This window comes from Salmo trutta, chromosome 3 (assembly GCF_901001165.1).
Source record: "Salmo trutta chromosome 3, fSalTru1.1, whole genome shotgun sequence".
Taxonomy (NCBI): Eukaryota; Metazoa; Chordata; class Actinopteri; order Salmoniformes; family Salmonidae; genus Salmo; species Salmo trutta.
Window position 1 is genome coordinate 14,125,392 of NC_042959.1, and position 15,008 is coordinate 14,140,399.

Here is a 15,008-nt window from a genome sequence, read left to right on the forward strand (position 1 = left end):
GCCCCCTGATGGCCCTGTGACACGCTGACCCCTCCTCACCCCCCTGATGACCCTGTGACACACTGACCCCTCCTCACCCCCCTGATGGCCCTGTGACACACTGACCCCTCCTCACCCCCCTGTTCCCCCTGATGGCCCTGTGACACACTGACCCCTCCTCACCCCCCTGATGGCTCCCTGATGGCCCTGTGACACACTGACCCCTCCTCACCCCCCTGTTCCCCCTGATGGCCCTGTGACACACTGACCCCCCGTCACCCCCCTGTTCCCCCTGATGGCCCTGTGACACGCTGACCCCTCCTCACCCCCCTGTTCCCCCTGATGGTCCTGTGACACGCTGACCCCGCCTCACCCCCCTGTTCCCCCTGATGGCCCTGTGACACACTGACCCCTCGTCACCCCCCTGATGGCCCTGTGACACACTGACCCCTCGTCACCCCCCTGTTCCCCCTGATGGCCCTGTGACACGCTGACCCCTCACCCCCCTGATGGCCCTGTGACACACTGACCCCTCCTCACCCCCCTGTTCCCCCTGATGGCCCTGTGACACGCTGACCCCTCCTCACCCCCCTGTTCCCCCTGATGGCCCTGTGACACGCTGACCCCTCCTCACCCCCCTGTTCCCCCTGATGGCCCTGTGACACGCTGACCCCTCCTCACCCCCCTGTTCCCCCTGATGGCCCTGTGACACGCTGACCCCTCCTCACCCCCCTGTTCCCCCTGATGGCCCTGTGACACGCTGACCCCTCGTCACCCCCCTGTTCCCCCTGATGGCCCTGTGACACGCTGACCCCTCCTCATCCCCCTGATGGCCCTGTGACACGCTGACCCCTCCTCATCCCCCTGATGGCCCTGTGACACACTGACCCCTCATCCCCCTGTTCCCCCTGATGGCCCTGTGACACGCTGACCCCTCCTCACCCCCCTGATGGCCCTGTGACACGCTGACCCCTCCTCACCCCCCTGTTCCCCATGATGGCCCTGGGACACACTGACCCCTCCTCACCCCCCTGTTCCCCCTGATGGCCCTGTGACACGCTGACCCCTCCTCACCCCCCTGATGGCCCCCTGATGGCCCTGTGACACGCTGACCCCTCCTCACCCCCCTGATGGCCCTGTGACACGCTGACCCCTCCTCACCCCCCTGATGACCCTGTGACACACTGACCCCTCCTCACCCCCCTGTTCCCCCTGATGGCCCTGTGACACACTGACCCCTCCTCACCCCCCTGTTCCCCCTGATGGCCCTGTGACACACTGACCCCTCCTCACCCCCCTGATGGCACCCTGATGGCCCTGTGACACACTGACCCCTCCTCACCCCCCTGTTCCCCCTGATGGCCCTGTGACACACTGACCCCTCCTCACCCCCCTGATGGCCCCCTGATGGCCCTGTGACACACTGACCCCTCCTCACCCGTACTGTTAAATGCAGCCAGGGGGTTCTGTAACACAACTATGTGTAGAAGGGTGTCACATCTAAGACAGAGGTGGGAAGTAGCATGGCAGCTTTGTGTGAAAGTACAGTGTGTGTGTGTGTGTGTGTGTGTGTGTGTGTGTGTGTGTGTGTGTGTGTGTGTGTCATGGCATGTCTGTATGGGGCACAGGTCTGGCTCCAGTAATCATACATGACTAGTATAACTCATGACTCTCTGAAGTTACTGGAACTTGGGTGATGCATGTGAAGTCATGCATTCATGACTTTGTCCTTGAACAGAAAATACATGCTGTTATGATGGTTATATGATGCTATGGGGAATGGTAAGTTACAAGAATGTTTGACTAGCCAAAAATCAAACCATATTATACATTAAAAGGACAGGGAGTTTATTTGGGAATGTCGATTACATTTGATTTTACAGAGCACGGCATTGTTAGATATACAACACAAACATATCTAAGTCTTCATTGAGTGTAAACAGTCCAAATAACACGCTTAACACTTTCTGACTTGTAACATTGTGTGTAATAACACTGTGCCTGAAGGTCACAAATTCACATTTTGTGGAAATTATGTTTCATGAGGAAGACAGAAAGGAGAGCTTAAAGTACTAAGAAGTAAGACCAGCAGACTCCTCGCGTCCTCTCTATCTCAAAACCCATTCGATTTGAAAGCTCGAGGTCCCTCCCCTCTGGTCTTCTCCTCCAATGGGTTTTGAGGAGACGAGGAGCGAGAACGTGAGGAGTATGCAATTGAGATCTTCCCACTGACCTTATTTTCCTCAGTTTCAACATATTTATTTTGAGGGGCGGAGGAGGTAACATAGGAGATATAGGCCCTTGGGGGACCCCAGAGCACCCAACAGACCTCGGTGGTTCCTGGAAGTGATACAATATCCCAACAGGAAGGAATTTCACTTGTCAGGGTGAGTACCCACAATGTAGGGCTTCCTTCGCCAACCCATTTCTCTCTGGTGTTACGACAATGATCTCTACGGATATTTTACTAAATTATTAAAGAGTTATTAGAGAGGTTTCTTTCTATCTCTTAAATCTCATTGAATACATTGATAAATGAAATAGAGTCCAATCATCTCAGTCCAGCTCTGGCAGAGCTGGAAGTGGTCAGAAACGAACCAAGAGAAGGACGAAGGTGCAGTATAGTGATTCGCAGTCCATTTGTGAGGTAGAAGGGCAGGAGAACAGCTCAATCTCAAGAGCTTGAAAATCTAACCTCTCCCCGTTTCCTCCTAGTCACTGTCACTTCGTCAAAGACTTGACAGGTGAAAACAATATGGTGGAAGCTCATCATTACTTGGACTGGCTTTCACCTGGCCATTTCTGCCAGATCAGTGTAGTGAAAGAGAGGAAGTGAGGAGAAGACAGATCTTTCAGAAAATTGAGAAGGAGCCCATTGTTTGAGCTCAGCAGGGAGGGGTAGCGTCCATGTCCCCTCCGAACATGTCCTGTGAGGCATAGGTGATGTAAAGGAAGCCATCCGGGTCACTGTACTGGGAGTAGACGTCTCCCATACTGGACGACATGCAGGACATGCTCCTCTCCGACACCAACAAGTACAGAGCCTGGGTGGACTCCAGGTCAATCTTACTCCTGAGGAGAGGTAGAGGATAGGAAGAGGGGTTATCACATGGGTCCTGTGAAGACATGGTCAATACCATATGCACACACACACACTAAACACACACAGACTGTCAGCAAATCTACTTAGATTTTATCATAATACAAATCCTTTTTCACACACCCTCAACCAGTGCTCACCTGAGTAGACCGAGGAACTGACCCAAGGTCAGCTCGAATGGAACCAGGAATTTGGTCTTGTCCAATAGGGGAAGGGTTTTCTCACGGAGGCAACGCTCTACGATCACCTTCACAGTTAGAGAACACAGACAACTGTTTGCATTCCTTGCATTTGATTGGAGGCAATCATTTACCAAAATGCAAAATTACTCACGGGTAACTTGTTTGGGAATTTGCTACGAATACTGCACACTTCATGTTTTCTTGTTGCTAGAAAAAGCACAACAGAAGGACATTACTACTTTATTATAGACCACCAGAAGTTATAATATAGGGTGTAGAATGAACTAAAACACCAGGTGAGTCAACCAAAATGTATCATGCACTCTTCAATGATAGGCTATGATCATCTTAATCACCATAATTATAATTGATCAGGAAGACTAGAGCTATCATAAAGAATGACTACAGACTATAACAATCGACTAGAATAGAAGCACCAACCAAGGCATTTTCTTTGCTTGAAAGACATCAGCTCCATAGATTTCTCGAAGGGAGGCATTTTTCTTCTTGCTGTGGCTGCTTGTTGTGCCGGTGGCGGTCCTTGACCCAGGCTGACGGTAATAGTCCCCTCAGGTGGAAGTTTGCACAAACCCCAACACTTCACTGTTCACCACTGGCTTTTATAGGGAGGCGGGCTACCCTGGGAGGGGTCGATACGTGGCTAAGCTATGGGAATGCTTACATGAACAAAGCTTGGACCCGCTCCTCGTCCTAATGATATGTTGTGTATTGGCCCTGGCCTCATGATTGGTTCAGATCCACTTCACACAGACTGGTTATCTCAGACCACTTACAGCATATCTCAGACGTTGGTGTCATGATGGCTCACTGTTGAACAATAACAAACAACTCCAGAGGATGTAAACCTCAAACTGGAGCCAATAGTTTTCATATTTGATTATTTTGTGGTTTTAACAGGAATAATGAAATGTTATACTATCTACTTACTCTTAAAGAATCAATCATTTTAGAGTTAGAGAATGGGATACCTATACCATATTGTCAAATCCCCAGGGGTTGTCTGCAAGAGTTCTGTTACAAAGGGTTGTGGTGAAAACTTTTAGATCTCGCTCTTTCACCTTATCTCTCTCTCTTTCTCTCTCACACACACACCTTTGACCCTTGGTTGGACTGATAGCCAGGTCCATCTGACCACACACGTGACCATTAGGGAACAAAGGCCTGAATAGAGTATTCCCATAATGCTGGTTGTCAGGTTGCATGCTTCATTCCGGCATGGATTGTCTGCGCAGTATCTTGTGCATTATCGTTAGAGCCCGATGGGAGGCAAAAGTCACCGATTAGCGATATATCTGCCAATATATAGTTTTTATAGAGGTTGAATGAAAATTTAAAAAAATGTACACAAGAATTACAAGAATGAACAAATATTCTTAATGATTTAACAAAATATTAAAATGAACCTTTAAAAACATTTTTGTTGTTTACAGGATTTTCACCGAAAAGCAACTATATATCCTCTATAAATACGACAGTAAATACAAAACTTTAGTTGACCTTTATTTATTTATTTTACCTTTATTTAACTAGGCAAGTCCGTCCTTATTTACAAATTCTTATTTACAATGACGGCCTGCTAAATTAGACACGTCTTTAAATTGTACTTATCTATGGCAGTGGATTAGAAGTATGCAAAGGTTTTTGTGCTAAACCACCACAAGGGGTGGCTGCTTGAATTAAATAAAATTAGTCTCAAAGTCAATCTGAAGCTGCACTGTTCACAAGTTCACAAATAAGCGTTGACAAGTTCACAAATGCCGTTCGTAATGTCACCACTAGCATTTGTCTTGAGTAGATTTACAAAAGGTCATGTAAACAAACACTTAATCTCATTAATAATGGCAGCCTATGAAGGGCATAAGCTCATTACATAAATTCATTACAACAATGTTTTCTTATAGAAACCATCAATACTAAATGTATTGGCTATACACTTTAACTGCAAATGGCATGTGCTGATGGCTGAAAACGGTATGCAGGGAAATGCTTGGCACTGGTTTTAGGCACACCAAATTTAGCTTGCTAACGTTACTTATCTCATCATGAATGGAAGCACATGGCCTGAAATGATAGATCTGCGCCAAATGTCTTGCATTTTGCCGATTGCATATTTCGGAAAACTAAATAAATAAGCCCACTAGCAAACATACTAGGCCGAGACAATAACAGTGTTAGCACATAAATAGCACAGACTGCTAGCTAGCGAGCTAAGGTAACAACTACCTTCCTGGCTAGATAGCTAAGCTAACTATCTCGCTGGCTAGCTGGCCAGCTAACGTTAACTAAGTGTGAATGTGATGAGGACAGGGCTGCTTGCTTGGTTAAGTCGACTTTTGATTATTTACTTAAACAAATACGCTGGCTACGGCAAGGTACTCACCTGTCAAACCAATCCTGTTGTGACCTAGGGCTGGATGATGTTCAGTTCTTCAGGCAACCATTGGAAATGTCAAAAAATGATCGCAAAAGAACAGAGTTATTTGTTTATTATATGTATATAATATCGGCGCTTTATCTGTGGAATAAAGACCGATACAAATATTTATGTGAAAGGCTAGTATCAGTCAACCGATGCATCGGTAGGGCTCTAGTTATCTTTATGCTGTGCTTTATCCCTCTCCCTTTGGATTGTATGCACTTTGTAAAACAGGGGGCTTTATGGATTAGTGCATCTTACTCTCTAGGTGGAAGAATGTTGCCCCACTTACATAATTAGAGTTTGAACAATCCCATTTGAAATACTCTCAGGTTTGTTTTGCTGTGAGAACATGAATTATAGAATAGATCTAGAGATCAAATAAACTACTCTAGGCCAAAACCAAAACTGTTCTGGGAATGAACCTGGTGTTGTCACAAGGCTGCTCTCTGCTGGTTGAAGGTTGACATAACAGAGCAGGGGGTAGAGATGGGGGAGGTGCACCTGTCCGAATCCAAAAGGGCAGAACTTATCCATACAACCCAAATAGGTGATTGATGCAACTGTAACTTGAACATTTCGTTTTCAGACTCACAATAATAGTAAACTTGTCAATCAAGATATTTCATTCGAGGAGTCTTTGTAACCCTGTTTGAAACAGTCTTTGCATCTTTGTGTTATTATGCTTCCATAGACTAAGTTATGAACGTGGTGAGCGTTATCACCTTTATTATAGCCCGTCACTCATCGTGTATTTGAACATTTCCCTGTGTGTTTTGGAATAGTTTGGCGGCCAAGGGATTTTCAAGGCGTATATTCGAAAACTTCCCTGGCCAATCCGTTTCAAGCTTTGGTACGTTACCTCCTCGGCTCCTCCCCCTGGACACATTTTTCTTGATCCAATGTAACGTTATTTAATAATGCGTTGTTACGTCGGGTCTATCGTGAACAGCATTTGCATGAAGTACTGAATGGTCGGACACAATTGGGTGATCATAATACGAAACCAAAATTGAGGATTAAGATTGAATATGGTTTGATCATCTCTTTAGTGTCATACATTTGACTCTTTAGTCAACATGCTTCAATTTTAATATGGCTTAGATTGAATTATGTAGGCTAGGCTATTTTGCCAACGAATCATTGGTTTAACTGGGCGGGAGGATACAATGTTGCTATATTGTCGATCGTGAGAACATATGTTGCACTGACTTTAGCTGGACCGTAGCCCATTGTCATTGAGACTGAGCTCCTAGTCTAAAGCGCCCCGGATTCAGCCTCTACAATGCCTGGCCGCCGCAGTTGTGTGAATTCGCTCTGGTCTGGCACGGAGCGGGTTCGGATTGGCGAGCGGCTGAAAGCGACCCTGGCCGGAATCCTTGAGCTGGATTTGCTCCGGTGCCAACATCTGGACATGATCGATGCGGCGCTGGACCTCAAAGACACCAGTAGCACCGGTACCACGGTGACTGTCATCACCGATCAACAGGAGAAAAACCTCGAGAGCGCAGCCTCGGATGGCTCTGCGACATCCCGCAGGCAACAGGTCAGTGCGTAGTCCCAGATCTCTTGACAAGATTGGTTGCTATTAAATATGAATGCATTCAGATCTGCCAGTAGGGCATTTTTATCCCGTTGCATCAAACAGACTGCTGCGCTTCAATAGCCTTGATTGAGCGATAGTCATAAGCACGGAGCTATAGCGTACTGATTACACAATGGTGTTTGACCAGTCTATTAGAAATGACAGTGATACATCCGCACCCACTGCTTGTAATTCCGTTTTGTATCAGTCAAGGTTATGTAGAATACAAAGCGTTTTATCGTTCTGTCCCCTTTATGGATCTCATATGATGAGATTGTCAATGTCCACATCTTTTCACAGTCCAGTTTTCCCCAAGGACATGACATAGAATGTATCTGTGTAAAGAATGTACACTTGGTACGCACCCTATAGATACAAGCATACACCTAGGTCAGGTCATACTGTAGATGACAGATGCCTACAGAGTTTTATATTCTGTATCGGCCAAAAGTCTTCTGTGTAAATAAGCTACTGTAGTATGTGAATACATTGATCTTTTTGTGTGAGATAAGATCATTTGGTTGGGAAAGCCCCACAGTAAGACAACTTGGTACACACATTGAAGTAGACCTATTGAATAAAGACCTTATTCATTTAACTCTCACCATGGATGCGGCCTTCAGCTTTCATTGTTACCATTTGGACAACTGTTAGGCCTAGTTGGTACAATACTAAGAATAGAATGCAGAAGGCCACAGAGCCCTCCCTACATTGCCTCATAACGGAGTTGGAAGTTTGAAGCTTAACCTGAGTCTGTGAACCCTGTCCTCATGCAGGGTAGGTTATCATACTGGTTTGGTGAACAGTCACTTAGCTCCAGTAATAGAGACAACTCAAGTCATTCCCTTTTTCTTAATCAAATAGAGAATGGTCAACTGATCCCGAGGTAAGGAATCAGCACTACTTACTGCTTTTTCCTTCTCAGAAACACTGCACCAATTTATTGTCTATAGATTCCCTGTGACGTTCAGCAGCTATGCTATGTTAAATGGTATTAGTCATCACAATAACCATAGAGAGTAGCTCTACTTGCCCTTCCATCCGCCAACGCAGACCCTATTAGCATATTAAACAACAGATTGAGAGACAAGTTGCTTCTGCTGTTGTTGTTTCCAACGTGACCAACGTTATCACCGACCCAATTCTGCCCACTGGGGAGAGAAGAGAGGAGAGGGAAGAGGAGAGAGGGGAGAGAAGAGAGGAGGGAGAGAGGAGATAGGGAAGAGAAGATAGGAGATAGGGAAGAGGAGATAGGGAAGAGGAGAGAGGGAAGAGAAGATGGGAGATAGGGAAGAGGAGATAGGAGATATGGAAGAGGAGAGAGGGAAGAGAAGATGGGAGATAGGGAAGAGGAGATAGGGAAGAGGAGAGAGGGAAGAGAAGATGGGAGATAGGGAAGAGGAGATAGGAGATATGGAAGAGAGGGAAGTGGGAAAAGGTGAGATGGAAGATGGTAGAGAGGGAAGAGGAGAGAGGGAAGAGGGGAAAGATGACTGGAGATACAGACTGCAGTTAGTCTCTCTCTCGCTCCTCTCTCTCTCCCTCTCTCTCTGGCTATTTTAACTATCACAGTGGGGTAACAGTAGTACAGTACTGTTGCACCCCATCAACACTTGATTTGCTGCCAAAGCCCACACTGTGATCACTCTCACCAGCATTCTTCTATGTACATTTGGACCATGACATGTATTGCTGGCCCAATATCAATCTCCAGCCCACACAGATAAACATGACGGCAGAGGGCATTATCTTGGATTGAAACGTCAGTCTCCTCTGCTTCTTCAGTTAAAGTAAACAGAATGAATCAATAATGCATAGTGCGCAATGCATAAGCATATGTTTTATCAATAACCAATGTCTGCCTGCTAGTGCTGTTGGTAATGTAGCTTACCTTTCCCAACATGACATCTCAAAGTATTTAGTGTTATCACAATGATGCGCTCCATTTTGAAAATAACAACTTAAAGGCTTTATAGAGCATTCATAAAGTGTTCGTAAGCCCTACATACTGTAGATACCTAATGAAAGTACGTCACAAAAGTATGTTATGTACATTCACATTATGTACGGGAAGAAAAAGAAAATGTATGAAATGTATGCATTCACTACTGTAAGTCGCTCTGGATAAGAGCGTCTGCTAAATGACTAAAATGTAAAATGTAAATGTATATGTAGTCCTTCATTCTAATTGGAGTATTTGCTGTGATTTGTCTGTGCATTGTGTAGACATATTGTTTCTTTAGGGTAAACGTCTGTGTCTCACATAGAGGGATATCATATTACAGAGCTCTTAGTGCCGAGGGCCTCCACCTCTCTCTCTCTCTCTCTCTCCTCCTGATTTGATCATAACCATCTCACTGTAACATTACACTGGGGTAACATGGTTCACATTATGTCCATGGAAGAGTGTGGGGGGTGTACATGGCCCTGACTGTTATCAGTGTGTGTTTGTGTGCTTGCGCAAGCCAGTGTTAGTCTTAGTGCTATTTGCTATTTGTGTTTCAGTGTGTGGCAGGCAGGCTTTGGATGAGTTAGATATACTTCTGCTACGTCTGTTGTGTGGGTGGAGTGAGCAGGAACCAGAGAGCAGCTGTAGCTATGGTGAGGAGGGGGGTGGCTTTAACTTATTATGGAGTGGGGTTGGGGGTTGGGGGGGTTAAGATGCCACTCTCTGCCTCTCACAGGCACCCCCCTCCCCCACTACCTCTTTCATATACTTGCTCTTTCACTCCACTTTTCACTCACCATTAGCTCCCCCACTCTCAAGCACCCACTCACTTCCCCTTAGAAAATACCTTTTCTAACTTCATCAAATGTGGAAAAAGTAGCGAGAGACAGAGAAAACTAAACATGGCTGGTAAGCAGGATCAAGGTCTAACTTTTTTCCCTGCACCCACGCCCCCTGTCATCCCCCCTTATCCCTCCTTCTGCTCTTTGTTACATCATCTGTCTTCCCCTATTCTTCCTTTAAGTCCCCCTCTCTCCCCCTCTGAGTGAGCATGAATCCTAAATGGCACCCTATTCCCTATGTAGTGCACTACTTTTGACCATCGCCCAATGGGTCCTGGTCAAAAATAGTGCACTAGATAGGGAACAGTGTGCCATTTGGGACATGCTGCCTTCCCTTCTCAGTTAGGCAGAATGAGTCACCTGTATTGTCTCCTGTTTATCTCCATAGTAACGGAGGATTGATCAGGCCTGGCAGTGAACAAAGCCCCCTGTTGTCCCCCCCCCACCCCTATCACCCAATCAGGCTAATGTAGGGCATCACCGCAGAGGTCATGAGTAATCACGTTCATCTAAGTAAGAAGAAAGTCATGAATTGGCTATTGAGGAGAAAGAATACGTCATATTCTGTTTTTGTGTCTGAGTCTTGAAACACGAGTGTTCTAGAACTTCCAGTAAGGCTGATGACATCAGTGTTTGGTAAATAAGAACATTAGAGATCCATTCTACACCACTCTCTAATTATCATCTCTTTAAAGACATGTTGTGGCTTGAACACCCGTTTTTCTGTTTTTCAGGTTCCTTCTCCCCCTTCAGAAACAGTGTTACCATGCCACACCAGCACGTTGGACAAGGACAGTGTGGGGAACTCTGGTGGAGATGGGCTGGTTCATTCCAGAGGTGATGGGGTTGGTGGGGATGACTCACGCTGGTCCACCCTCTCTTGGGATGCCCCGTCTGACCTGCTCTCCCCCCCAGACCTTGATGGTGCAGTCCAGGTGGACTATGACTCCAGGCCCAGCTCAGGTACTGGACTGTGTGATCCTACCATGGGGGGTCTTTTGGGGGTGGTCTGTGACACCCATACGGCTTTGGCCAGGGCTGGACTATCACATCTGGGTCCCTGGGATACCTACCTCCAGGGCCCCCCCCCCCCCACCCGAAAAAACAATGGCTTGTGACGTGTTCATATGCTATCTGGGGGGGCCCCGACCGCCATGTTCGTAATAGGCTATCTGGGGGGGCCCTGCGTGCTCGTTCGGTAATCTGGCCCTGGCTTTGCCCAACAACACTTCTCACCTTAAGTTTTGTTTACTTTGTGAGGTACCGTGTTGCAAAGCCGTATTAAATATTAACCTTCAACTTTTCTGTCCCTGTTCCTTTATTTACCCTCTCATGTTATCTTTTCAACACCACTTACTCACTCCTTTCTTGCAAATCACTCTTTCTCTGGACCAACACTCCCACCTTTCTTTCTTTCTCTCTATTTATCTTTCTCTCTCCCATCTCTCTTCCCCTCGCTTTATTTCTCCCACCCTCGGTAGGCTTTTATTCGGTCAGTGGCAGCTCCCTATCAGACTCCTGCTACTCTGTGTCCAGTGAGGCAGTCCTGGCCCAGGGGGGTCCAGTACCAGGTGGGCAAGTCCGGGCCGGACCAGGAGCACCCTCAGGGGCAGCCTTCAGGCTGTGGGAACAGCGGCCCCTCTCTGCAGACCACAGTGACATCCAGTGGCCGGAGGCCGCGCAGCAGCCAAGAACTCAGCGCATTGAGGAGACCACAGAGATCAGTGATAGGAGACCAGTATCTACGGGTCAGATATAACACACATATGGACATTCAAATGCACTCACATAAACACACGGACCCTTCAGTACAGTTCATCTGTATTTAACCAGTAGTTTTCCAGAGAGTCCTGGGACCATAGTCCTAGATAAATGCTTTTGCTTCTTTATAAGCTGACTGATATTCATAAACTTTCTCTCTCATCCTTTGAACCCAGGTGACCTGGAAATGAACAGTCTCTTCTTCCTGTCTGACCTGTGCTCCAGCCTGGGTGACCCCCATCCCGGCTCCCTCCTCCCACTCGCTGACCCCCGACCCCAACTCGACCCCAGGTTCTGTTCTGACCTGGTGTCCCGGAGGACCAAGGAGGTGTACCATTATCCCAGCCCCCTCCATGCCGTGGCCCTCCAGAGCCCCCTCTTCACCTCCAGTCAGGACCCCTCACCCTCCTCTCGCCTCTCCCCGAGTCCAGACTCCTCTGCCCAGGCTGAGGATTCTCAGTCCACCCCCCTCTTCCGGCCCCCCCAGCCTCCTCACCCCTCCACCTTCACCCATCTGGAGCAGTACATCACCAGGCTGGCTCGCCAGTACCGCAGTCGGGTTGCCCCCTCTGACACCACCCCTACCGCCACCCCTGGGCCAGGTTGCCACAGGGGCCCCAGAACCCCTGGCCACGGCTCCACTCAGTCGCTGTTGGCCTTCGAGAGCCGCAGTACCCCCTCCAACCTGACAGTGGGCAGTGTGACACCCTGCAAGTCTTTTCTGGGTAACTCTGCGCGGGTCAGCCTCAGCAATATCGGTAAGAAGGCCAGTAGGAACTCCATCAACCTGGGCCACCTGCCTTCTGTGACAGGAGAGGACCTCAAAATCAACCTCCACCTCAACCTCAGTCTCAACCTCAGCCCCAATCTGAACAAAAACCTGGGTTTAAACTCAAACTCGAAGGAAGGTATTAGCACTAGTGGTGTATTAAGGAGTGACCATGCTATCCCCACTGCCTCCCCCTCTCCTTCCACCTCCTCCCTCTCCACCGCCGCCACTCCCACCCCTGCCCTGAGGCCTCGGCCACGCATCTCAACATGTCCCTCCAACCTCAATCACCGAAGCTCTCTGGAGGTCACCGGGTCAGGGGCTGGGTCAGGGCTAGGGTTCTCCCGCTCGCTGGACTGGAGTGGACTGGATTCTTCACCAGGGAAAGTGACAAGGAGTCAACCCAGCGTCAATGCCCCGGACGCCAGCCCTAGTAAGCTCAGCGAGGACTCAGCGATGGTGGGGGAGATCTCCCGTCTCTCTGGCCTGCCCCGGGCTGTGGTGGTGGGCCTGATGGAGCAGGGCGTAGAGCTGGATGTCGACTGCTTCCAGAGCGATGCCGAGAGAAGAGGTCAGGGGTCAGAGTTTAAAGCCCAAAGCTCCTCCCCTTCCTCCCACCAGATAGCCCAGAATGACCACCAGTCTCATCATGATTATTCCAGCGTCCATCACCTCCACGCCAGTAACGAGACTAACCTTGACCCCCAGAGGCCGATCCAGCTGTCCCTCAGTGTCACCCACTCCCCACAGTCTCACTCCGGCCTCACACCTCCCAACTCCTCCAGTCCCCATTCCAGTAGCCCCAATCACCCTTACCAGTCCACCTCAACCCACCCACCTAGCCATCATCATATCACCCACCACCACACACACACCTTCCACTGCCAACAAACCCCTTCCCCATCTGACCCCGCCTCTTCCCCCTCGTCTCGTGACCGCCCCAGGGTACGCTCCCCACCCCGCCCTCTCCAGCCCTCCCCCCTCGCCAATACTCCGTTCTCTGTGTTCCGGCGGGATGACCCATTCCAGTGCTCCCTGCCTCGCGTCAGGGACAGCAGCTCGCCACAAAGGGGCAGCATCCGGCCCAGAGGGGGGTCACTACGGCAGGGTGCAGGGGGTGCAGGGGGTAGATGGAGGGTAGATGGGGAGGGAGAAGGATGGAAGAGGGTGGATGGGGAGGGGCTCTACCAGGGGAAGCATGCGTCCAAGGAGTTGGTGAGGGCATCGACGGTGAGCAGCTTCCACAGGAAACAGAGGTGCTACAGCAGCAACTGGGGAGAGGAAGGCAGTCACGACACGGCGCAGACGCCAAAGAAGGGGGCAGCCAAACTCTGGAGGGGCTTCGAAGGACGTTCATGGGGGAAAGAGGCTGAGGAAGAGGAGAACAAGGAGAGGTGGAAGAGAGAGGGGATCAGGAGAAAGGAGAAAGATGACCAAAAGGAGAAGCATGCCAAGGCAGAGAGGCGAGAGAAAGAGAGCAGTGCCTCAAAACGCAAAGGGAAAGGCGGTGGTGGCTGGGACAAGCGTAGCTCCAGCCTGAGGCTGTCCAGACGGGCTCTGTTCCGCAGTGAGTCCCAGGGGGACGTGCTGGAGCCTCGAGCCCAGAAAGAGGAGCGTCTGAGGGGGGCACAGTGGACCTCCTCCCTGGAGCTCAGCATGGAGCGGGTTCGTCCGTTGGCGTTGGGAAGAAGAGGGGAAGAAGACAAGCGCCTGTCCTCTACTGCCAGCCTCTTCCACCTCTCTCGCTCTCAGAGTCTGGAGGGAAGCTGTCCCTCCCTCTCTCCTCCTCTCTCCTCCCCATCGTTCTCGCCATCCCCTCCTCCTTCTCGGGCAACCCTCACACGCTCGCGCTCACTGAGAGACCTGAGTAGAAGGGTGTTTAGCTCAGTGAGGTCTCTGAGTTTGAAACACAAGACGTCGAGAAAGTGAGATGATCACAATAAATGAAAGTGTTTTTTCCACTAAATCAAATCAAATGTATTTATATAGCCCTTCTTACATCAGCTGATATCTCAAAGTGCTGTACAGAAACCCAGCCTAAAACCCCAAACTACTAAGTTACAGTCAATATTTCAGTCGGTTGTATTTTGATTGATAAGGCGGTGCCAATGTTATGAATCTGTTGAACTTGACTCTCAGTAGTGTGTGACTGTGAGTGGTCCCCTCTGCATGCAACTCTGTGACTTATCTCTGTGCGCTGTCATGGCTATTGTGAGCTTGTTCTCCTCTCTGAGTGTATATCAAATCAAACCTTATATACTGTATGTTGCCTTTGAAGTACAATCATATTGGCCATAAAGACCAAAATCAACAAACAAATTGTGCTATAAATTGATATTGTGCTCAGGATTTTGAAATGGATCTCAATAAAGTAATAATAAGAATAAAATGTTATTTGAAACAAA

The 15,008-nt window shown here is 48.6% G+C and overlaps 2 protein-coding genes across 2 annotated transcripts; one reads left to right on the forward strand and one right to left on the reverse strand.

Annotated features, from left to right (window-relative positions):
* Nucleotides 1-1,806: 1,806 nt before the first annotated feature.
* map1lc3cl (microtubule-associated protein 1 light chain 3 gamma, like) lies at nt 1,807-5,751 on the reverse strand. Its single transcript, XM_029724344.1, has 5 exons — nt 5,663-5,751; nt 3,703-3,901; nt 3,413-3,468; nt 3,220-3,326; nt 1,807-3,051 (listed from the first exon to the last, which is right to left on the reverse strand). Exons 2-5 carry the CDS (start codon nt 3,758-3,760, stop codon nt 2,865-2,867), a joined length of 408 nt encoding a protein of 135 aa, XP_029580204.1. The 5' UTR covers nt 3,761-3,901; nt 5,663-5,751; the 3' UTR covers nt 1,807-2,864.
* Nucleotides 5,752-6,596: 845 nt separating this feature from the next.
* Nucleotides 6,597-15,008, forward strand: LOC115168796 (uncharacterized). Its single transcript, XM_029724354.1, has 4 exons — nt 6,597-7,244; nt 10,808-11,036; nt 11,555-11,821; nt 12,011-15,008. Exons 1-4 carry the CDS (start codon nt 6,984-6,986, stop codon nt 14,530-14,532), a joined length of 3,279 nt encoding a protein of 1,092 aa, XP_029580214.1. The 5' UTR covers nt 6,597-6,983; the 3' UTR covers nt 14,533-15,008.